At 34.3% G+C, this 16,166-nt stretch overlaps 1 protein-coding gene across 1 annotated transcript; it reads left to right on the forward strand.

Annotated features, from left to right (window-relative positions):
* The first annotated feature begins 12,107 nt into the window (after window positions 1-12,107).
* LOC133815546 (protein farnesyltransferase subunit beta-like) lies at window positions 12,108-14,736 on the forward strand. The gene is made up of 10 exons (XM_062248375.1): window positions 12,108-12,366; window positions 12,463-12,516; window positions 12,961-13,012; window positions 13,188-13,252; window positions 13,529-13,585; window positions 13,846-13,918; window positions 14,022-14,189; window positions 14,300-14,303; window positions 14,408-14,532; window positions 14,686-14,736. Exons 1-10 carry the CDS (start codon window positions 12,284-12,286, stop codon window positions 14,734-14,736), a joined length of 732 nt encoding a protein of 243 aa, XP_062104359.1. The 5' UTR covers window positions 12,108-12,283.
* The last annotated feature ends 1,430 nt before the right edge of the window (window positions 14,737-16,166 follow it).

The raw sequence follows: 16,166 nt of genomic DNA on the forward strand, positions 1-16,166 counted from the left end.
GGAAATAAAAAAAATTTGGTGGTTTTATATTTTGTTTCGCGCGTAAAAAGAGGGTCTGAAATAATTTTTATAAATATATATATTTACATAATTTAATAATTTTAAAATTATACTATTTATTAATGTTTTTACAATATTTTTCTAATTAATAAAACAACTCTTTTTTAACAAATACAAATTTTATAAATATATTAAATAATAATATAGTTGATAATATAGTTAATTTTATAAATATGTTAAAGAATAATAAATTTTAATTTTAATATAAAAATTATTATAAATACAAAAGTTAATGATATGAAAAATTTAGAAACAAAAAAAATCTATTTTTAAAATTATACTATTCATTCATTTTTTTACAATATTTTTCCAATTAATAAAATAACTATTTTTTAACTAATACATGTTTTATAAAATATATTAAATAATAATAAATTTAAATTTTGATATAAAAATTATTATAAATACAAAAGTAAATGATATGAAAAATTTAGAAACAAAAAAATCTAGTTTTAAATGTTTTTAATAAATACATAATTTTTATAAATATATATTTACATAATTTAGTTTATTTTTAAAATTATACTATTCATTAATTATAATTTTAGATTTTTTATTTGAATTTTGGCGACATTTTATGACTGTTGGCATTGGACTTTTATTAACTGTCGGCATTGGGATCAATAGCAACACATTTTAACTGTTAGCGTTGGTCTCGAATTAACTGTCGGCGTTGGGGTCAATAGCGACAGATTTTAACTGTCGACATTGGTCTCGAATTAACTGTCGGCGTTGGGGTCAATAGCAACACATTTTAACTATTGGCATTGGTCTCGAATTAACTGTCGGCGTTAGGGTCAATAGCGACAGTCAAAAGCAACGGTGACAGTTATTAGCTGTCGGCATTGGTCTCTATGCCTACAGTTTTTAACTGTTGGCATAGAGTCACGCTAAGCAACTATGGCAGTCAACAGAGTAGACTGTCGTGGTTGGGTGTCGAGAAAGCCCAGTTTTGTAGTAGTGAAATATATTTATATATATTTGGGTGCACTCTTAATGGTTACTACTCATGGATGGTTACTTTAATATTAATCATTGGATTAAGATCAATTATCCATATTTATAGTTGTTAATTAATATTTCTAAAAATAAATTTTGATTTTTTCAAATTTTTGGAAGTGTTACCTGATGAAAAACATGTATTTATTATGAAAACATAATATTGTAAAATTTTCATTTTTCAAATGCATGTCAATTTCTAAATATAGCTAGTGTCTCTCATTAGTTGGAAACAACATTAATTATGGCAAAAAAATAGCTAAATTCAAAACTAATGTAGAAAAAAATATATTTACATGTTGGTGACTTGCTATACCAAGTCACTATGTTGTCACATCATCATAATTGTTAGTACATATCTATGGGTAGTAACAATTAACAAATCTTCCATATATATATATTTAAATCACAAAAATGTTTAAGTTTAATTTTTCTTTTAATATATTTATGTTATTCTTTTACATATAAATTTATATATGAAATTTTTTTGTATATATATATATGCGTTTATGTAGCTTGATATATTCACACTTGTACCTTCGAAATAATAATGCCTACCCCATAACTAATACAAGTTGCGTTGCTTCTTACTAATCTCAACGTTACTCATATATATGTGATACAAAGAATATATATATATAGAAGACTTCTTAATGGTTACTACCCATTATATATATGTATATATAATATGATAACATTTTAGGTGACAAACTATCATATTTAAGATACAAAATATTTATGATATTATTCAAATTACACATTAATGGTTGGAGAATAAGCTTGAATAATCTTGATAGAAGATAAATGTTATTCTAATTTCTTATGTAGTTACATATAGTTATACTATTTATTTACACACAATACCTATATAAAATATATTTATAATATTTCTATTTTTGACCTTTGATTTGGTCAACGACACAGAGTCAAATAAACGACAAAGAACAAAAAGGAAATCAAGAAGAGAATCAAATGGGAAGAAAGTGACACAAGCGATTTATAGTGGTTCGGCCCCAACTAGATGGTAATGACCTACATCCACTTAGTGTTCTTATTGATATTGAATCCCCAAATTGTGATCAAAGAACTAGGGTTCTTGAGTTTCACAAGCCTTGGGAGTATTACAACTTTCAGTGGATAATCACACTATGTTTTTCTCTCTGAATACAAAGATTAAAAGTGCCAAAGCCAAAAGTCCCTTCCTTGAGCCCTCTCATTCTTATTTATAGGCTCAAGGGGGTTACATGGGCCAATGGGCCTTAATTACAATTAAGATCAGCGTATCAAGGTAATAAAAGGAAATATAATGAATATAATTATTACAAGATTGTGTATCGCAAAGGAAGTAAATGGAAGCATGCGACCAGACTAGTCGCACTTAACCGCGAGACTTGACAAACCAACAATTATCTAGTCGATGACCGAACAAGATCCCCTCACTCAGAACTGCCACGTGCCAACCACGTGCAAGAAATCCTTTCCACATCATCAGGAGCCATTTTTGGGTAAACATTTGCCCACCGAGTTTATTTTACTGTGACCAGCATAAAGTAAACTTAAGAGACCAACCCTTGTTCGCGTTCAGGACATGGCTAATAACTGCAGGGTCTATACCAACCATGTCTTTATGCGACCAGGCAAAGACTTCCTGGTTCTTCTTTAAAAATTCCACCAGTTTTTGTTTTGTTGTTGTCTCTAAGTTTTTACCGACTTTCACAACCCTGGTCGGATCTGCTTCATCAAATTGGACCTCTTCGAGGTCCTCGATGGGTCCTACTTCTTCATCACAATCCCTACAGTGAGGATCCAAAATCTCTATCCTCACTTTGGGCAACACCCTATTTAGTGACACAATCACTTGATTGGGCTTGCACTTCTACGGCTGTTTGCAACTCTTTCCTGACGGTTTCCTTCGACCCACCTTTCTTTGCCTTAGATATCGAGGCGTTGTAGCACTCCCTCGCTTCTCGTTGGTTTCCCAATACGCATCCTACCCATGCGTCAATTGGGAATTTCATGGCAAGGTGTCATACTGAGGTTACAGCTCGCAGGTCAACCAGAATAGGCCTCCCTATTACAGCATTATTCGCAGAAGGAAAATCAACTACTATGAAAGTAGTGCGTAATGTCCTGTTTGTAGGTGCAGTTCCTGCTGTAACTCGAAGCGTAATCAACCTTGTTGGCGCGATCCCTTCTCCAAAAAAACCGTATATGGTTTGGTTGCATGGCTCCAGGTCCTTGATGGACAACTTCATCCTCTTTAGTGAAGAATTGTACAAAATGTTGACTTAGCTCCCTGTGTCAACCAACACCCTCTTAACCATCATATTGGCAATTTGGACGTCCTTGACCAGCAGATCTGAATGTGGGAATTGGACATGCTGAGCATCGTCCTCAGAGAAGGTAATGACCTCTTCCTCTGTTCGAGTTTTCTTAGGTGCTCGATCCTTCACACTCATCATCTCGATGTCCTGGTCGTGGCATAAGGTCCGAGCGTATCACTCCCTTGCCTTCCCACTATCTCCTGCAAGGTGTGGGCCAGCACAGATGGTGAGTAACGTACCAGCCATAGGAGTTGGTTGTAAAAGTGGCGAGCGGAGGCGTGCAGGCGCCTGCTCGTTGCCTCCTTGAACCTCCCACTGAGACCCTCCTGCGGATCGTACATACCTCCTTAGGTGTCCCTGTCTGATAAGGAACTCAACCTTGTCCTTCAACTGGTTACACTCAATGGTGTCATGTCCATAGTCGTTGTGAAAATGACAGAATTTTGTTGTATCTTTCTTGGAGATATCCTTCCTTATAGGCGATGGTCGCTTATAAGGGACATTGGCATTGGTCACCTGGTAAACCTCTGCTCTACTTTCGACAAGGGTCGTATAGTTGGTGAATCTCAGCTCGTATCTATTGCCTTTGGGGCATTTATTTTTAGATGTTGATGGCTCATTGTTCGCCCTTTTTCCACCATTTTTGCCATGTCAATTCCCGTTGCCATTGGGTTTGTCTGATTCGTTGGTGGCTTTGGCAGGATCTTCCTTTGGTCCCTTGTCTTTCGTAGGCGATTTCCCTTCGTTGGCAATCGCATCCTCGAGCTTAATGTATTGATCAGCTCAATCAAGAAACTCTTGGGTACTCTTTACCCCATTCTTTCTCAGGCTGTTCCGGAGGGGAGAATGGCGCCTTACCCCAGCTGTTAGGGCCATCATTTTTCCCTCGTCACCCACTGTTTTAGCTCCAGCTACTGCCCGCAAAAAATGTTGGACGTATTCCTTTAAGGGCTCTCCTTTCTTCTGTCGTATCCCACGATACTATACTAGCAAGAGGGAACTTAAGTGTCAGATAGAGTGGCGGGGAAGATCCTGCAGCGGGCATCATCCGACACCTTCTGAATATCCATTTGTATCTCAAACTTGTTTACATGAGATGCTGGGTCCCCATACCCATCAAAATTCAGCAGCACTGGCATCTTGAACTTGCTGGGGGTTTCTGCCACAAAAATCATCTACACAAACGGAGTGCCTCTCCTCCAATCGTACTCAATGTGGGATGTTTGGCTCCCAACCAGCTATTGTACCACCTGATACAAAGCATCAATTTGAGCTTGAACTGCGTCTGGGATTGCGAGGGTGACTGGTGTTGGAAGAGCGTACTCATCGTGCCTCTCGAGCCTGTTGTTGAGCACGTCCCTCAGGTCATCATCTCTGCGCCTTTGTTCGCTAGCACCTAGTCGATCAAAGACGTTATGTTGTAGGGGCTGCCCCCCAGCGTTATGGCTCGCAGGCCTACTTTCTCTCAGTGGGGGGTTTCTGTCTCCACTTCTTTCCTCATGCCCACGACCAGCATTCCTCCTGCCGGAATCGGCCTCATTATAGTCATGGCTGTCCCTAAACTACGACCGACTATGGCATCCTACTCTAGCTGGCATCCCTTGAGCGTTAGGGGGAGGCCTGTGTTGGTCGGTGGGTCCCCGTGCATTATTATGTCGTGGGGGGCCCCTGACCATAGAGCCTTACTCGTTGTGTCTTCTGTTAGTAGAAGGATGCTGCCCCTTGCTCGATGGATTGGGCTCATCGTCCCTTGGACGTCTAGGACTTCGGAGAGGTTGCCCGACCCTATTCTGCCTCTGGCGCTGGGGATTGCCACGATCAGCTTGAGAGGGTGGTTGTTGCTCAGGATCCTTAATTGGGACATCTTGCTGGGCAACAGGCAGTCGCTCCAGCCTTTGAGGGCTCGCTGGCTGAATTGGAGGACTTTGATTTTGGGCCCGTTGCGGTGGTGCATTTGGTGGCTGATCCAGTTAAGAGGCTGGCACAGCTTGTCCTCGGGCCAACTGAATGGCTGCTTCAAGAGCAGTCATGGCATCTCTCTGCCGACGGTCCATGTTCGTCTGCCGCTCATTCAGCTCCTGATGTTGGCACCCAATTTCCCTCTGCTGCAGCGCCAAGGTCTCTGCCGCATTTTCCTGATTGACCTTGAGATTGGCCAACTCCTGCAACACACTCAGTGTTGTGTTTAGCGTCTCCGAGTCCATTTCTTCGTCCTCAAAATCCAAGTGTGGCTCATTTTCAGCCACATTTGGAGGAGGAGGCTGAGTGGATGCCGCGCCAAAAGTCTGTCCATCTCTCTTGGATGTCTTCGCCATATGATCTTCTTGAAGTTCTTGAGTTCAAATCTCAATGAAAGCACTAAAATGTTGACCCTTGATTTTGTCAATGACATGGAGTCAAATAAATGACAAAGAACAAAAAAGAAATCAAGAAGAGAATCAAATGGGAAGAAAGTGACACAAGCGATTTATAATGGTTCGGCCCCAACTAGATGGCAATGACCTATGTCCACTTAGTGTTCTTATTGATATTGAATCCCCAAATTGTGATCAAAGAACTAGGGTTCTTGAGTTTCACGAGCCTTGGGAGTATTACAACTTTCAGTGGATAATCACACTATGCTTTTCTCTTTGAATCAAAGATTAAAAGTGCCAAAGTCAAAAGTCCCTTCCTTGAGCCCTCTCATTCTTATTTATATGCTCAAGGGGGTTACATGGGCCAATGTGCCTTAATTACAATTAAGATCAGCGTATCTAGGTAATAAAAGGAAATATAATGAATATAATTATTACAAGATTGCGTATCGCAAAGGCAGTAAATGGAAGCATGCCACCAGACTGGTCACACTTAACCGCGAGACTTGACAAACCAACAATTATCTAGTCGATAATTGAACAGAATCCTCTCACTCCGAACTGCCATGTGCAAGAAATCATTGCCATGTCATCAGGAGCCATTTTTTGGTAAACAATATTTATTTAATGTGAATATATATTTATATAAGTTAGATCAAATAAAAAAATAATATGTTTTCTTTTTAAATATAAATGATAATTTTTTAATAAAAATTACGATTATTTATAATATATTATTATAATAATAATAATAATAACAATATTTTATAATATTTAAATTTATATTAATATAATCATTAAATATAAAGTCTTATAATAATATTTGAAATCATACTAATATAAATGATAAAAAAATTATGATTATATATTACATACTATTATTGTAATAAGATTTTATAACAGTTTTATTTATATTAATATAATTATTCAAGAGTATTATATATTATTACAATAAATGATATTTTATAACATTTTAATTTGATTTTGATTTTATATTAAAAAAATTAATAAATATATATATATTTTAATTTATTTTAAAAGTATATTATGTTAAATATTTGAAATATTACGTTAAAGTTAACCAAAGATTTTGTTAAAATCAAGAATGTTTGTTATCTACACATTTTGTACATATAAATATTTATATATATATATATATATACTAGTTTATGGCAATGTGCCTGAGGCACGTACCTTCAGTGAAAAAATTATAAAAATAATTATTTTGTCTTTATGAAATCATATATTAATTATTCGGAAGACTTAATAATTTGCTATTAGTTTCATTAAAATTATTATAAAAATAGTTAATTAATATTAATGAAATTAAATTTATTATTTACAAAAACTAGATTGGATATTTTTCATTAATTTTAATTTAATGAGAAGATGTATGTATAAATTATATTTTAAGTTTTACTTTTATAGTAATTTTCATTTATATGCCTAAAGATGTAAATAAGGCATATCTTGTTTTGTTAAATTTTTTTAATCAATCAATATACATAAAAACTGGAAGAATAAAAATATGTCAAATTAATAATTAAATATACTTATTTCATTAATAAATTTATTAATAATATAGATCAATAGAAAATCAAATTAAGAATAAAATAGGAAATATATAAATTTATATAAAAATAAAATTATTTTTTTATAGAATTTCGTGAAGAAATATATATATTTATACTAGTGTTGACGTCGTTTTTCGTCAACTTAAATCTGAAGATTACTAAACAATGATTTAAGAAAATAAGGAAGAACGATTGGATTTTTACGTGGTTCAGCAGTTAAAATCTGCCTAGTCCACGAGTCAATATTATTGATCTATGGTATTCTCTCAAAGCTTTTACAAAGCAATTTAGAGAGTGTTCTCAGTACCAAATTGTGTGTGTCGACAAATGAAATTCTCCAATCCATTTATTGATTAGTTAAGAAAAATATCTTCCCCTTATTTTAGGAAGTTACAATTCAATTTCGAAATAAATACAAAAAAATGCATTAATTACATAATATCCCATGATAATTGGGATTTAATATCAAATAATAACAAATCTCTAAAGAATAGGGATTTATTAACAGTTGTCGTGTGTAAAACGCATTGCTGATCTCGAAGGCAAGGTTTATGCTATTCCGAGATCGACCACCACTTTGAGCTCGTTATTGTGGTCAGCTTCTTCTTTAGCCAGTGATTCCACAGTGCTTAACCTCTGGAGACCAACTTCTTCGAGCTTGCAACGAACGCTCAAATTACACCCATATGCATCGGAGAAGGTTCATCATTTCGAGCTTGATACTTAAGCTCGAGCCTTCTGAACTGGTGCTCAATCGCCAATAAGAATAAGTCAAGAATCATGCAAATTTATACAAGTGTCGAGCCCTAACTTGTTATCGTCGAGCTTATGCATTACGAGCCTACATTTCGAGGCTCATTTATGACAATTTCGAAATTTTGGTATAACATTTTTCCCCCTCAAAAGTTTTTGTTCAAATCCTATGAGAAGGAAACTTTTGAACTTCACTTTCAAGAATAGTGTCACCCACCACACTCGAGTGCAGACACGTGTCACTTGGGGATTGAATACCCAGAGTACTCGAGTACTCTATTTTTCTGTGCATGTCTCTTCCAATTCTTTTTGCCGCCATACTACAAGAAAAAATGCTTTTAATAACACCGAAAATGTGTTATCAAAACATATGATAACACTTTCTGATGTGTTAAGACCGACTATGTTATCGTAGGTCGGTACTTTACATAACACTTTATCAGTGTTATACAGATGTGTTATTGTACTGTCAATGATAACACAATTTTTGTGTTATTTTAATATATAGATAAGTGTTGAATTATGTTACTTATAGTCGATTATATAACACTTTTTTTTGTGTTATACTACACTTTAGTATAACATTTTTTTTTGTTATAATACACTTTAGTATAACACTTTTTTTGTGTTATACTACACTTTAGTATAGCATTTTTTTTGTGTTATACTACACTTGAGTATAACACATTTTTTGTGTTATACTACACTTTAGTATAACACATGTGTTATATTAGATTAGAGAAACATAATCTTTTTTTACTTACACAAAACTAGGAAAACAAATATGAAAGTTGAAGCCAAATAAAGTAACATAAATAGATTTTTATTAATTACTCAAATGTAATTACAATATTTAGTCTACTAGTCTAGGCTTAAGAAATCATATTACAACATAATTTATGCCCAATTCAGATTCCTTTATCACTAAATACAAAACAAGAAATGTATACAAAAATTAGTGAAATACATTCTTCCATTCTAAAGGCCGCAACTACAAATGTTGTCAAGAATTGCTCCAAAGAAATCATCTCAATATACCTGCACATTGTAAAAAAAAAGTCCTTTTATTATTAAGAACATAAGACTTAAGCTAGTTTCCACCTGTAAGCATATAAATTTTAAATTAAATTTGTAATAACTCCAAAACTTGACAAAACAGCAAGGTATAGCAAGATGTACTACCATACAAAACAATGACTGAAGCAACAAAACATGCAACTTAAAACAAGGCTTGTGAAATGTATCAAGATAACAAATATATCTATAAGAGCAACTCAGACAAACATCAACATTTAGAAATGGTCAGAGAGAGAGAGAATGAAAGAAAGGACCTATAACAACTGTTATGCTTGCAGTGATCACTACTAAGATACCAAAATGAATTAAAAAAAATCTGAAGCTTGAGAAGATGAGATTTTCAGATAACCAATACTAGACTAGATAGAATCTCACATCCATTACTGGAGGAAGAAACCTAAATAATTAAATAATTAACAAGAAACTAAGATATACCATAAACAACATGACACATGCATTATTTGAAGAAAAAATTGCTCATGAAACATTACCCATGGCTGGCTATAACAACAGGCATATTCATATAACAACAGAAGAAAAAGAAATCCCAGACCAGATGCAATATTCATATATTTCATAAAATTATGCATAAAACAATATGGATCTACTTTCTCTAGTATAAGTATAGCTGTAATATCACAAAGATATCTTTCAAGTATAGCAGTGACAAATGACTCTGTGCATGAATATTAATGCTTTCTTTAGTTTCTTCTTCTTTAGACTATAAGTATCTAACTTTAAAATGTTTCTATATCTTGGTTCCCATAGGTATCATGTCCAGCTAGTAGAGAGAAATGTTTGCTCTTCTAATGAGTTAGCCATTTACTTAAAGATTATCTAAGTTAATTCTGTTTGATCATCCAGAAATAGTCTTGTACATTTTTGTGACAGTAGAGTATAAATGTTTTTTTGTTTTAGTCAACCTTTTTCAGTTTGTTTAATGAGAAAGGACAATAGTTATTATTACAACTTCTGGATAGTTAAAAGCCTCACCTTCTCTAGTACTAGTCAAGCATAAAATAATGACAGAGTAAAGAAATTTTTGAACTTTTCTATCCTAAAGTTTACAGTATATGAACTAGTTACCCATTGGAATAAAATTAGTGCAAGTAAAATATATCAGAGAGAGCATAGTTACCAATGTCTCTTTTATTCCACAGCTAAACTCTCAACAGAAATTTAAAAGAATAAATGACAAACACGAGATCACTTCACATGAGTATATGTAGAAAGCATAAGCTTAGATATGTAGAAGTACTTAACACATTTGGCCATATTATATATATGTAGTGTAGATTCATCATAACCCAAAATTATCTACCAGTGCTGATAGATAATTATCCAAAAGAGAAAAAGCAACTTTTAAGCTATTGTTTGCAAAGTGTCAATAAGGACAACACAAGGATTCACCATTTGTATCGGCTAAATCCAAAGAATAACAAAGAAAACTAGAGAAAATATATAGAACAAGAAAAGATTCAAAAGAGTACAAGCAATACATCAAGTTTCACACATTATCTATTATCTCTCCAAAGCTTATCGCAATAAAACAATAAACAAAGTTTAAATCTGCAAAAGAGCCATAAAACTAGTTTCTTATATATATATATATAGATAACAAGCATATTAAAATAATAGTCAGCAACATAAAAATTACGATAGCAAGCATATAAAGATATAGCAAACATATTAAACTAGTTTCAGCAAGCAAAACAAGCCAATGCAGAATTTGGCACAAATTATTTAATAGAATTAAATAACAGTAGAAAAAACTAAAAAACAGCATAGATAACTATAGAGCCTAATATGCTCCATAGAGCCTATCATTTAACACTACACCAAACACCTCTTTCCATAACACAAGAAGATAAGACTATTTAAAAAGTATTATAGTAAGGATGGTTAAAAAGTGGTAAAGGACAAAACCAAATGAAAAAAAGGTGGCACCTTTAGGAACTCCCGCTAAATAATATAGTCTCTCTCAAATTTTTTCACATGTAAAATAAAATAAAATATAGAAGAAAGAAACCCTTTCTCCCACCTGATCCTTATACTTTCCTTTCTCCCTCTCTCTATCGCATTTTTTCTGCTAGGCCCGAACGACGACGGCAGGGGGTCGGGGAATGGTGGTCGACGGCGGCAAGGGGGTCGGGGTCGGGCTGTTCGGCGGCAGGGGGCTCGGGGCTGGGCTCGACAGCAACGACTGGTGGCTCGGGGCTGGGCTCGACAGCAATGACTGGTGGCTCGGGGCTGGGCTCGATAGCAACAACTGGTGGCTCGAGGGCTGGGCTCGACAGTGGGTGGGGGGGTCTCGGGTCTGGGCTCAACGGCGCAGGGCTGGGCAGGATGTGGAGGCTTGGGGGCTTGTTGGGGCAGGTGCATCGGTGGGGTTCGACCGTGGCAGAGCTCAGCATAGCCGAAGGGCTCCACGAAGGTAGGCACGACAGTATGTATCTCTTCTCATTCTGCTTTTGTTTTTTTTCTTTCTCTCTCTTCTCTGTTTTTGTGTTTGGCTCAGGGTTGAGGATGTGTGGAGGTCTCAATCGTGAAGTGGTATTATAGAAGTCTTTAAGGATGGTCTTAGTAAAACCAAGGAGACATATAGGGAGATCCTTGTTCTATATATTTTCTCTAGTTTTCTTTGTTATTCTCTAGTGAATCCTTGTGTTAGTTTCTGGTTGTTTGTATTGCAAATTTAATTGTCTCTCATACTCTCGCTCTACCTATGTTTTGCAATCCTTAAGCTCTCGTCCTCACTCACATTCTCTTGAAAAATCATATTTAATTTCCAACTGAACTCAGTCTCTATGATTATGGCTCTAGTTTGAGCTTTTTTCTTTGCATTTTTCTCACTCAATGTTTATTTTGTTGAACAGGTTTGGTATGTTAATGGGTTCTTTAATAGATGATGGCAAGTAAAATAGTGTAGTATGAGGCTAGGTGGCTTAGCCAGTCTTGAGATTATATCTTGTGTCGGCATTACAAATTGTAATTGTTTAACGTTTGATGTGAGGAGAGAAATTGATTCTTTATCAGCTCATACTTATCAAGTTGTATTTGTATACATACAAATATAATATTAGTAATTTTTTTTTTATCTGAGGGTGGTGTCAATATTCAATTCAATCATTGTTTCTTTTAGATGCCACATCTTGCAACAACTTATGCAGCTGTCAATTCACTTATTACCATCGGTGGTCATGAAGCTTTGTCTTCAATCAATAGGTGGTCAGTTTATACTTCTATTTTGTGATATTTATTTTTATACATAAGGTTGCCTTTTTGAAATGATTGAACTCAGTTTGTCTTAATATTTTTCAGAAGTACATTATACATGTTTCTGCAGCGGATGAAACAGCCAAGTGGGGGTTTCAGGTATGAGATCACGTCCAATTGTGTGTAGTTTGAAATTAGAAAATGTGTCACTTTATGTGAGAAATTCATTTTTAATGCTTCTAAACTGGCTTGTACGAGATGCATTTGGTATTTTGAACTGTATTTTTCCTAGCCATTCCAAATTTCTTTTCTCTATCACTCAATCTTAATTTTTTTATTTGTATGAAAGGATATTTTGGTGTTATGATCTATACGAATCTGCACTTCTAGGCCTCAATCAATGTTTTGTGATATTTTAAATAACAAATAATTTCCCCATCCTTTTAACTTCTTGGAAAAAGGTTTATATGTAGAAGCTTTAGCATATAACAAGGAATTATGTCTTTACCCATTTTTTTTTCTTGGAAGGTTTATATATGTTATATGTTGAAAATTTAACATCGTTACATCATAATTCTTAACATTTTTGGATGTATTCATCAGGATGCATGATGGTGGAGAAATTGATGTTCGGGCCTGCTATATTGCCATTTCAGTAAGTCTCTGTGCTTGTCTTTGTGATACAAGCACGTCAATGTGTATACCATGCTAATTCACTTATGTGAAATTAACCCAAATGGTTGTTTAATCTTTATGCTCAGTACAGTGTACTCTAATTTTTATAAGTAGCTTAGTTTATGATTATCATTATGAAAGTCTTATTCTACCAGGTTGCAAGTATTTTGAACATTTTGGATGATGAACTAGTTCAGAATGTTGGAAATTACATATTAAGGTTGGTCTTGATTGCTCTTCTCAATATAAATCGGCTCCAAAGCATGCTCGTCATCTACTCAGGAGCTGTTTGTCTTGTGAAACATTGTTCCCAATTCTCATCCAGATTATGTTTTATAGCATCCCTTGTGCATGCATTTGATTCCACTGTTAAGTCTTTTACATTGTGATATTGTATTATGATAGGAGTAATATTATGAATTGCAGAAATCATCTTATATATAGTTGTTGATTTCTATAAATAATTAAAGCTTCCCTATGCGATGTCAATCTGCAGCTGTCAGACTTACGAAGGTGGCATTGGTGGAGAACCTAACTCTGAAGCTCATGGTGGGTATGTTTTAAGCACGCTACTTTATGTTTTGTTTTTGCTATGAAGTTATCTTTGTAGAATCTATTGGCTATAATATATCAATATCATCTTCTAGTGGTATGTGCTAAGTGGTAAGGTTTACTTCTGTGGTATTTAGGGGTTCAAATGCTCCCTGATTATGAGCAATAAGGTGAATTATTGTCATTGTTAATTCAATTCAAATGAAATGAAACTTAAATTATGGATATCTGATACTGTTGCATATCTTTGATGTACATTAGGTACACCTTTTGTGGGTTGGCTACAATGATTTTGATCAATGAGGTCCATCGTTTGGACTTGTCTCGTTTAATTGTAAGATATGTAGTCTTCTTGTCATTCTTAGTACCTAGGCATTGCAATATTATTCTTGATCTTACTTTTTACTGTGTTTGAATGATGTTTCCTATTTTATTAGGATTGGCTGATATTTCGTCAAGGAAGGGAGTTTGGATTGCAAGGGAGAAATAATAAATTGGTTGATGGATGCTATTCCTTTTGGCAGGTCATTTTCTGTCTTTTTCACATTTTTTACCATTCCTTCAGGACTATAATGGGGTTAACGAAAAGCACACTGACCAGGGAGGTTCGTTTGCATTATTATGAAGAGTCGGTTCATTTATTGATGAACAACTGGTGAGGCCAGATGATGCTGGACGTTGCAGCACTTCCACAGTATCTGATATACCTGAATAGGGAGGTAGGCCAATTTAGTAGAGTATAAGTTATGGTACCTGTACTTGAGCTTTTTTCATTTGTTAGGTTGTGATATTTATTCTTTTACTTTCTCATTCTCATTTGCAGGTCTAAATGCTTCTTTCCATGTGAATTACAATGATATTGGTCATAACTTTATCACAACATGTCCAGTAATGGATCACCTTTTCAACAGCCATGCATTGCAGCAATACATACTTCTATGCACACAGGTTTGGATTTCATTAGTCATTTGACAACGATAAGAACTTGACTTAATTCTTGATGATTTGAGTTTAGAATGCCCATCTCTTAGGCCTAGTTTAATAGTTTCTTTGGCTAAAACATGTAAAGTAGTCTGGTTTTCTTTTCTGCAAATGCAATAGAAGACTAGTGAATCAGCATTTGAAATGTTGAGGTTCTGGAAACTATGTTAAATAGACTGCTGCATGTGGAAGATTGTTACCTTTCAGAAATTAAACGTCATCCTTAGTAGTAAACAATCCTTTACTTCAGTCGATGCAGGTGCAAGAGGGGGGACTTAGAGACAAGCCTAGGAAAACAATCCTTTGCTCTTATTTGTATGTTAAGTTACTATCTTATTTTTGGAAGACTTATCCCTTTTTTTTTCTCTGTCTCTTTTCCTTTTGCTCAGTCTTTATAAGGCTCCATGCAATGGTTTGAAGGAAATCTTGTGTTGAAGCTATTGTCTCCTAATAAAAGTTGCAATTCGGTCTATTGTTCTTTATGTTTTATTCTATTATAAATATTTTATTATGGGTGACTTGCTAATATTGTTAAATGTGTCATCTTACAAGTTAGATTTTTTCTTGTTCTTTTGCATAATACATAGGGTTAAATGATACGCTCTATGGAGCATATTAGGCTCTATAGTTATCTATGCTGTTTTTTAGTTTTTTCTACTGTTATTTAAATCTATTAAATAATTTGTGCCAAATTCTGCATTGGATTGTTTTGCTTGCTGAAACTAGTTTAATATGTTTGCTATCGTAATTTTTATGTTGCTGAATATTATTTTAATATGCTTGCTGTCTATATATGTATATAAGAAACTAGTTTTATGGCTCTTTTGCAGATTTAAACTTTGTTTATTGTTTTATTGCGATAAGCTTTGGAGAGATAATAGATAATGTGTGAAACTTGATGTATTGCTTGTACTCTTTTGAATCTTTTCTTGTTCTATATATTTTCTCTAGTTTTCTTTGTTATTCTTTAGATTTAGCCGATACAAATGGTGAATCCGTGTGTTGTCCTTATTGACACTTTGCAAATAATAGCTTAAAAGTTGCCTTTTCTCTTTTGGATAATTATCTATCAGCACTGGTAGATAATTTTGGGTTATGATGAATCTACACTACATATATATAATATGGCCAAATGTGTTAAGTACTTCTGTTATGAATACTAAAAAGGATGCTACGTACTTTTGCTACCATTTTTTAAAAATTTGTTGAAAGTCGTGATTGAGATCTTAATTTTGGTCTGGTTTTTGTTTGGTTCTCAGTTTGTAAAAAATAATTTTGCCTCTAAATTAGGAATCATTGGCAACATATTAATACCTTCAAGTTCATGATAATTTTGCCTTTTTCAAGTTATGTAATGGATCTTCATCTTCATCATTGGTAAGTTACTATATTTTTCTTTACTGACGAATTAATATGATGATTTTTGCTAGAATAATCAGATACCCTGAGATGTGGATATCTTGTGAAATGAGATTGATAGTATCTAGGCCACCCTCCAATCAAATAAGAAGTGTTTTTTTTAGGTTCCCCATATAAACATATACATATATTAGTCTATATATATCCAGAACAATCCAGCTGGAATGAAGAAGTGACTTTCT

The sequence above is a fragment of the Humulus lupulus genome, chromosome 2 (genome assembly GCF_963169125.1).
Source record: "Humulus lupulus chromosome 2, drHumLupu1.1, whole genome shotgun sequence".
In the NCBI taxonomy this organism is placed as follows: domain Eukaryota; kingdom Viridiplantae; phylum Streptophyta; class Magnoliopsida; order Rosales; family Cannabaceae; genus Humulus; species Humulus lupulus.